The sequence below is a fragment of the Nannospalax galili genome, unplaced genomic scaffold (assembly GCF_000622305.1).
Source record: "Nannospalax galili isolate Female #2095 unplaced genomic scaffold, S.galili_v1.0 scaffold559, whole genome shotgun sequence".
Classification (NCBI taxonomy): Eukaryota; Metazoa; Chordata; class Mammalia; order Rodentia; family Spalacidae; genus Nannospalax; species Nannospalax galili.
Window position 1 is genome coordinate 2,016,248 of NW_008343479.1, and position 9,415 is coordinate 2,025,662.

At 38.6% G+C, this 9,415-nt stretch overlaps 1 protein-coding gene across 1 annotated transcript in view; it reads left to right on the plus strand.

Moving 5' to 3' along the window:
• Tprg1 (tumor protein p63 regulated 1) overlaps nt 1-9,415 on the plus strand; it is a 112,776-nt gene that overhangs the window by 97,991 nt on the left and 5,370 nt on the right. The window contains exon 4 of the mRNA XM_008839676.1: nt 2,336-2,489. Within this exon, the coding sequence (XP_008837898.1) occupies nt 2,336-2,489 (154 nt within the window). The remainder of the gene's footprint in view (nt 1-2,335; nt 2,490-9,415) is intronic.

Genomic DNA, 9,415 nt, shown 5'->3' on the forward strand with positions numbered 1-9,415 from the left:
GTACAAACATATTTACCTCCGAATATTCAGGAGATTCAGAAAGAGAAAGGTTACTTGTCCATAATCACTCTGGATCAAGAGTCAAAATTATAACTGACACACAACTGTTGGACATCATGTTCATTGCACTTTGTACTCCATTTTATTAACTCACAGGATTCTCATAAAGGAATATACAACCTCCATAATTGCCTCAGAGATATTTAACAGAAAAGAAGGTGACCACAGACTTTCATAGCACTCTGACACCACAGGGCCTTATAAGCACTCCTCAAATACTGCCTTTTGGGAGGCTGCTTGGTTTCATATTTTCTTTTTTTTTAAGTTTTATTTATTATTTTTTTATTTTATGTGTACGAGTGTATTACCTGCATGTATGTGAGTGCACCCGTGTTGTGTAGTGCTGGCAGAAGTCAGAATTCTCCTGGAATTATGCTGTTAGATTCCCTTAGAACTGGAGTTACAGATAGTTGTTAGCCACCATGTGAGTGGTGGGAATCAAATCTAGGTCCTCTGCAGGAGCTCTTAACAGCCGAGCCATCTCTCCAGCCCCCAGCTCTGCATTTCTTTCCAGCTTCACTTCCCAGGCTCAAAAAAGAGCCTAATGCTCCGAAAAAGGTCGTGTTGATTACCTGTTTAGCAATAAAGTGCATCTTCACTTTATGCTTGACTTTCATTTGAGGCTTCCTTAAGGTAAAATAAATAAATAAATAAATAAATAAATAAATAAATAAATAAATAAATAACATGCAAACTTATTAGGCAAGCTATCTTGACAGGCTTTTCATGGCTTTTGAGCCAACAAAATTTTATCAGTAAACAAATTGACATATGAAGCAGTAAATAATTCTATTGTTCAAGTTGTTTTAATGCACTTACCCCGGAATACTCCATAAGCCAGCAAGCATGTTTTTGTTAAGTTAGGGTTTATTGTCAGACCAGAAAAAAATAGAGTGGAGGAAAATATGAGGGTATAGCCAATGTGAATAGAGCAGCTGAGAAGGTAGAGGTTTGGAAAATGAACTTTAGCGGCATGACCAGAGTTTTCTTCTCCTGACTTTATTTATTTATTATTAAATTAATTAATTAATTTATATTATACTTTTTGGGCAAAAGATTAAGCTCAAAAGTATGGAGTGTCAAGTTTAAAATATAATCATCAAGTATCTGAGAACTGGGCAGTGAATTGTGCCAGACTTTTTTCTTTCTTTCTTTTTTGCAAGAAACAGCCCAGGGATCAGCTAGTATGAGGGTGGGGCTGTTTGCACATGTGTGAAACTGTGTTTATTCTCATCTCTACATTCCCAAAGGAGTTCTTCCTTAATACAGGAAGTGACAGCTTTGTGAAGGCACCACAATTAAGCTCTGGTTTTATATTTTAAAAATCCCAGGACTTAATTTCTAGAAGAAAGGATACCTCTGAGATGCTTTATGGGGCTGCTTAGAATTACAGCCAACTTAGTTCTAAGGCTTGTTGAATGCAAAGCACCTGAGCTTGGCTTAACCTCCAGGAACCTCTGTATTCAGAGCTGTCGAAATCCACAAACCCTAAATTCTATTAGACAAATCTAAAAGAGGAGGCTGCAGAAATGATAGTTTTGTCAATCAATGTGGTCACACTCTTCTACCATGACTTCCCTCCTCCAATTCCCAATTTGACTTCCCCTCATGTTGTAGTTGGATTTCCCTGAGGATCAGGCCTGGATTATATCAGACTGGAAATCAGTACTGAGGTTAGGGGTAGAAACTATTAGTGTCTTTAATCATTAGTGTGTGCCTTGATGCAGTTTCACTAGATGGAATATGTGCAGAGAACAGAGGACCATGAGAGACAGAAGTTGAGATCACTGAATTAGGAGACTAAGCAACTCTCTCTCAAATATCATAGATTACCATTTTGGAAGTTGCATGTCCTTTCTTGGTCATTCATGCTTCTGTTTACCATGTCTCATCCTGTCATCTCCTTTTTCCTTGAATCTGTCTCCCATCTTAAATGTCTTTTCTCCTGTCCTACTCATATGATCCTGCCTTCGATTTCTCTCTTAACTATGACCATCAGATGTTGGCATGAGGTCAGCCACACTCATATTTCCAGTTCTAGCCACTGTCTCCCCTTTCCGTATGGAATTCTCAGCACCCCGTTGAACTTATCTTGTTTGAAAGTAAATTCTTTTTCATTTTACTTCCTAAATTTCCCCAAACAGTTCAATGTGAAGTAAGCACTTACCTCAGTGGCATTAGATTGGCCAAGTAGAGTGCCGCTTTCCTTTACCATAGTTTTCTTTTGATTTATCTCACAGAAATGTCCAATCTAATAACAATTTCCTTCCTGTAGGAGACCAGGAGAAGGTCTTAGGATCTACTGGGGGAGTGCGGAGGAGCAGTCCCTACTGTCTCGCTGGAACCCATGGTCCACTGTCGTTCCATATGCTACTTTTACTGAGCACCCTATGCAACACACCAGTGAGAAGTTCCTTGAAATTTGCAAGGTAGGTGGTGTGCTGGACATTACTCTTGTTTCAAAGCACATATGTTTGTGAAACTTTGTGCTTCTAGAACATGTACAGTTTTAAGATATGGTAAGACACAACCTGAGCTCCATCAATCAATAGTCCAATCCCAGCTTCAAGGCCTAAAAACCATATCAATGACCAGCACGTAAAATGACCCTTGGTGCAGTAGTGGCACTTTTATCTTGGGGGTGATCAACGGCTACCTAATTGAACTTAAAGCCCACTCAATGGGAAGAAACTCATGTGTGGTGCTATAAACATAGCCAAATATACGTGGCTGGATAGGTCATAGATCTTAGAGAAAAACACAAGGCTGTCGCATCCCTAGACAAATATAATTTCTTACTATGTGCAGAATATGAATCCTTATATTTACAGACAAGTATCCCAGTTGTCACTCATCAAAGAAGCTTCTCTTGCAACAGACAGAGACTATAGAGAGTTCAACTGTTCACACACAGACATGACTGGAATTGTCCAAGCCTAAGTGGCACATCTAGCCTCTATACCTAAGGCTCACTGAAAATAGAACATGGAGTAAAGCAGACATTAATGCATCTCTCAATTTCCATCAATGAAACTCCTTCATAAGGGAGAGCCAGAAATGCAAAAGGTCACAAGCAGCCAAAACTCAGAGAATAAGAGTCTGCAGAGTGTGGGTCCCGGACAGGACTCCTATATTAAAATTCACCCATCCAGGGCTTAGGGATCACTTCAGAAGAGGGGATGGTAAAGATTGTAAGAGTCAGGGAGAAGGTGCATGACCATACAGAAATAGTCCTACAGGCTCCTTGAACTCTTCTCATACAAACCTACAGCAATGATGTCAGCTTGCACAAGACCCATGCAAACTTAAGCAGACAAAAACCCAGCACAGAACTGTGGAAATGAACAGCAGGCCCCAATCTTAGTCAAAGAATTATTGGTAGCTGATTACTGCTGGGTGAAGAAGAGCTGATCTTCTTAAAGGAAGAATTTCTAGACTGGCTGACTAGATCCCAATGCATGAACTTACACTGAGGGATATCTGGGGACACTAACTTCACACGATAGATCTTAACACAAATGACAAAATCAACTCCAGTGGGGGAGGGGGGTGGGAGGGAATCCAAAGGGAAGGAAGTGTGAAGATGATTTTCTTTATGAAATACACAAGAATTCAATAAAAATTTTAATACTTTTATAGGACTTTTGAACATAAAGTATAGCTATTTCATAGATGTTATTATATATTATCTTCGTATTAGTCATAATGTGGTAGTTCTTTCTTGCTCACTTCTTTTAATAGAATATTGTAAAATACTGTAATACTTATGTTTGGCTGACTGCATTACTGCACACCGGTTCCTCTGTATAGCTCTTATTCTAGGCAAAAAAACCAGAATACTGTGAAGTAGGTTTAGTATGTCTTGTCAGGAATTTCTCTGTGGTCATCCCTTGGTCACTTCTCTGTATGGGATGGTTTTGATGGTGTCGTCTCTAGAGTGGATGTGGTGGCTACTACCCTCCTTGTTGATATCACTGGACTGTCATCAGTGCAAATGGATAATGTGTGTAAATGCCCCATAAAACATAACACAGCTATGGTTCTTCTTATGCCTTCAATTCTTATCTCCTTAAGCAGATTTTAAATTCCTCAGTGGCAGGGAGAGTCCCTTAAGCTCTTCTCTCATCTCTTCCTGATGACAAGTTGTGTGTAAAGTAGTTAGAAGGTAAAATGATTGGATCTGAAGATGCAGTGAAAATAAAACTATTTTTGCAAAACTAAATATACATATAAGTGAACAAATATAGGTCAAGGATTACTTATCGTTTCTGTCTTTTTCATATTTACCTGGACATCCATCCTTCACTTCAATATATTACCTATTTGCTAAAAATTCAAACCTGGGCTATTGGTGTTTAGAGACCTATTGATGGCACATATTAAAACTCTGGCATTAATATAAACATCGATTTATGCAAGTGTATAAATGTGGTATGCCAACAAATGATTTTAAATTGATAAAAACTTTGAAAGCATTTGAGGCATTGAGGCTAGATGGAGTCTTAATCCCCACTTGAAAATCAGTAAGTTGGCTTCAGTCCATTTTAGGCAAGGCCAGTGGTCCTCAGGGTTTGCGCAGGTGTCCTTGGAGGCTCATGGTTTCATGGTTTGCCTCTGGTCCAATTATTGCGGGCACTGAATTAGTTCACAGATCATGTTGCTGCACTTCATATGATACTCCTGTTTCCCAATCCTTCAAACAAGCCATTGACATCAGCTCCTAGCCTGACTCTTCACCACCTAAAGCCAACAAAACAAAACAAAATGAAAACCAAGACCAGCAGCATAACCTCAACAAGGCATGTATGTAAAAGTAGACTCGCTAAGGGTCATGTATCATGCTAAAGGCCTAACTTCACACTGCAGTACCAGATTTCCCTGTTCTGAAAACTCCTTATTGGTAAAAATACTCAGACATGCTGTCTATCATCTTCTCTGTCCTGTTAGGTCCAGATCCTCCCCAAACTCCTCATTTTCTTTTTTATTATTAGCAATGGAGAGACATTTACATTTCTTTTAAGATACCTGTTAATCCAAGCCAAAAAAAAAAAAAACCCATAGTAATGTGTTTTCTCAAGGATATTTCTTCCTGAAAAGGCAATCTAGTTCTAATCATTAAAATTACATGTATACATTTGTATTAATAGTTGAATTTTATTATAAGTGAAAACAAACCAGGTGCTTTAGTTATAGCATAAATCACTTCCTGGGACAACCTCTTATTCCTCATTCTTGGTGCAACAGGTACTTATTTCTGTTGAATGAAGTTCATGATGAATGATTAAGGAATGAGTTCCATGAACTGCAGAGAAATGACACAGTCTCATTTTAGTGTCTGAAAGTGCTTTGTTTTATTCTTCTGCATATAAACCCAATCAAATAATTTTTAAAAGAATTTGAAGGGAATTTGAAATAATCGTTGCCCAAATACCCATGAATGTGGTTAGTACACCAGAGCATTATGCTTAGTCCTAGAGCTTCCATCTGCAAAGGCTAAAAGGCAGATAGTGTTCATATTTAAAGAAGAGTAGGATACTTGTGTGTGTTTGTGTGTGTGTGCATGTGTGTGTGCAAGACACATACACATGCCTATCTGGACATGATGAACATTAGTTAATTGTTTGGTTGGCTTTTGGTTAACCAAATTACATTTTAGACCTATTAGATATGTTTTTAAAGCAGTTTTTCTCCTCTCTATGTATGTGCAGAAGATAGACAATATTTATCACAGAATAAAGTGGGGTATGTCAAACACTGGGAGTGGACAGTGAGAAAGAGGGCATTGCATAGGGCAACTCTGGAGGGATGAGTGTAGATAATGGCCAGAAAGACCACTGAAAGAGCTTCTATTCTTAAAGTGGTAGTCTTTTTTTTCTTCCTGACAACAGTCTGGTACTTTGATTTGCCAAATTAATTCTTATTCAAAGACCATCCCAAGTGAAGCTGTCTAGGAAAGAAATGATCTCCATCTGGGATGTGAGATGATAAGTGCTTTAATCTAGGTCTTTGAGTCTTAGTCTTTCTTTTGTTGTTGGTTTTTATGTCATAATATTATATGTATTTAGGAATTTTTCTAGGATTGACTTTGATTAAAGCTGTATTATATTAATGTTGAAGATCAGATGTGCAGAAGGACAATTTGGTGGCTCTAGAATCCCTTTAAATGTGAATGTTTTCATATAACAAGATTTTTAAAGGGATATTATTTAATTTCTCTCATTAATGAAATAGGAAGAAAAAGAGGAAAATGGGAGAAGTGCATAATTAAATGAAATTCCTCAAGTGATTTAATTCAGTTTAGCAAACTGTGGCACAGAGGAGAGAAATACTGTGGAGGTGACTTACACGGGGTCAAAATGTACAAATGACCTACAAGCCAACAAAATAACTTATTATTAAATACATATAAATTTGTTATCTCCCAGAGTCTTTCAAAGTATCTAGAATCTATTCAGCAAACATATCTGATAATCACAAAGTACAGATATGATTGTTGCTAAGGATACAAAGGTAAATGAGATGGCATACTCATCATTGTGCAAGGCCGTGTTTAACAAGAAGCAGAGAAATACGCAAGGATTTTAAAGTGCAAGCTAATCGATGGAATCAGAGGTTTGGTTCTTATGAAAAAGACTAGAAGTATGTTATGCTATGTACATTATCCATAGAGAAAGTGTAGTGTCCTTTAGCTGGTATATAATCTATATATTTCCTTAATATGTGTATATAATGATTTAGATAATGGATATCAGAGCCTGAACTAAGTTGGGAGTAATAGAAGGGAGAAAAGATAAGGAAATTTTGAAACATTCAGCGTGGAATTAATAAAAACCATTAGCTGACAGGATATAGAAAATGATGGAACCTCAAAGATGATACAGTACTGGCTTGCGTACAGGATAATTGCGTTAATTTGAATGGAGATAACCATAAGTTTGAGGATTACTTTAACTTAGGCGATGTTATGTTTGAAACATCCATAATGTGTTTGGGCTGGAGCTTGGGCTAGAGAGATGGCTCAGTGGTTAAGAGCACTGACTGTTCTTGAAGAGGACCTGGGTTTGATTCCCAGCACCCACATGGTATCTAACAACCATCTGTAACTCCAGTTTCCAGGGGATCCAATGTCCTCTTCTGACCTCTGTGGGCATGACATGGCATGGGTGCCCTTTGGCAAATTATCTAGACTTCCTGAATTTTATACTTTCTTTTCCCTAAAGTAAATATACTGATAATATCAAATTCACAGGATGCTATATAAAAGTTTTTTAAAACATCTGTCTATGACCTATTATTGTGTGGTGCACGCATGAGTGTGCATGTGTGTACAAGCCTATGTGCTCACATTCTGCAGGAAGGCCTAGGGGAATGAATTGAGGTGAGGCTGGAATTTGAGTCATTGAAAAAACATACAGAAGTTTGTTTCCTACAATTGATAAATACTAGCCATTTTAGTGTCATTGATATCATCATCATCAAACACGATCTTCTAAAAGCTAAGATGTAATTAATCTCAGCATTTTCATCTGCCAACACCGCATACATTATCAGAATGCCCTCTCAGAGGTCAGTGTTTGTCAAACTGGATTACTGAATGTTTCCTCAGCCTTCATCATAAGCATCATTTCTTGAGAATCCCTGTGTTCTCAGAATCTAAGTGCTGGAAAGAAAATATTGACACTATTTCATACTCAATAAACATGGCATTTCATTAGAGTCAGCTGTACTCCATTCCCGTTGGCGACTGGGAACACACTCAATGGAGGAAAGCATGCTTACAGAGACAAGCAGCTCCCTAAAGGGGTGGCAGACAAAAGGCCATGTCCCCAACCTTAAGCATTTCGAGCACCTGAGCTCAATCTGTGTGACAGGAACGCTGTGTCATCTGATATGAATGCCACCAGCCACATACTTTAAAAGCTTTTGTGCACCCACCTCTGCCTCCTTTTATTCCTGTCTCAAAAACAGAGGGTCAAGTTTTGACAACTCCAGTTACACAGGGACTGTGTATTGGTCAGGAGGAGGGGGTGCAGTATTCTTTCTGACTTTACAGCAACTATTTACCAGCTGAGAGCCTGGGCCCCTGTTTGCTTCAGGTGCTGTCTGCCAGCAGTTCCCCTGCCTAGAATCTCAGTTTTCTTTATTACAACCATCAGTTGCTTCCTGTTTACATTGGGCAAAGAGACCAGGTTTCATGCCTGTGGGCCCACATTCCTCAGCTGAGCAGGTTTTCCAAGCCTTCAGGCCACAGGTTTCAACCTTCTTCCATGAGAGGGAGGCACCCTGGGATGAAGAGCAAATTGTCCAGTAGAGGAGATGAGAAAGCAGTTGACCAAGTCACATTGCTGGTCAAAGGGCAGATATCATCCACTCACATTTTACCTGGAATTATCATTTGCTCCATATAGACACTGTGACTGTGGGTAAGTTAAAGTGTACAAAGAAAAGTAAGAGAATGGAGCATAAGTTTCATCTTTACACAAGAAGTTTCCAGTCATTGTAATAGTACAACCTCATACTCCCCCATCCACCCCTCAGCCTCCCCTCACATGCACATATATTCACATATACACATACACATGCACATATACTGTAAGTTCCAGATACATCGAATTAGCCTTTATTCAAGGGCGTTTCATATGCCTTTGTAATTTGCAGCTTTTGATCTTGTTTCCTTTACTTAAAATGTCTTATGTCACCTTCTTTGATGCTTATATCATTCATACTTGAGTATGCTGCTACCTTTTGGACTTAGCTGTTCTCTCCTCTAGGATCCCATATCATTTGGTGAATCCCTTTGTTAAACAATCTTACCAATGTCAAATAATTATTGTTAATCACCTTTCAGAAAATCTATTTCCTTTGCACCTCAAATGTCTGTAGGACAAACGCCACTGAATAGTCACGTTGGGCTCAAGTCAGAGAGACAGCCAATGAACATTTATTGAGTTAATGTGAAGGGAAACCAAGTGGCTAAGAGTATAAAGTTAAATGTGATGGGAAAACATCAATTCACCTTCAAGATCCCATACAAAGATGGGTAACTATGTTAGGAAAGGCTAAAAAGACTGCTCAGTGGATTGCATTAAATTTCTGTAGACTGTCATCAATTCAGTGCAATCCTTCCAGTAGTACACCTCACATAGTCCAGTAACTCAGCAAAGCAATAGTTGCAGCAGAAAGATAAGGCTGTGCATTGTAAATACAAAGTGGGCAAAGCAGCAAAGTAAGGGAGTATAAGGAACGAGACTGAAACGAGTAACATCATATCAACATGTCAAGGAATGCAAGTTTCTCTCTCTTTTAATTTTAGTCTCTCTCCCTGACTCTGCCCACTCTTTTCTCCCTCCCTCCC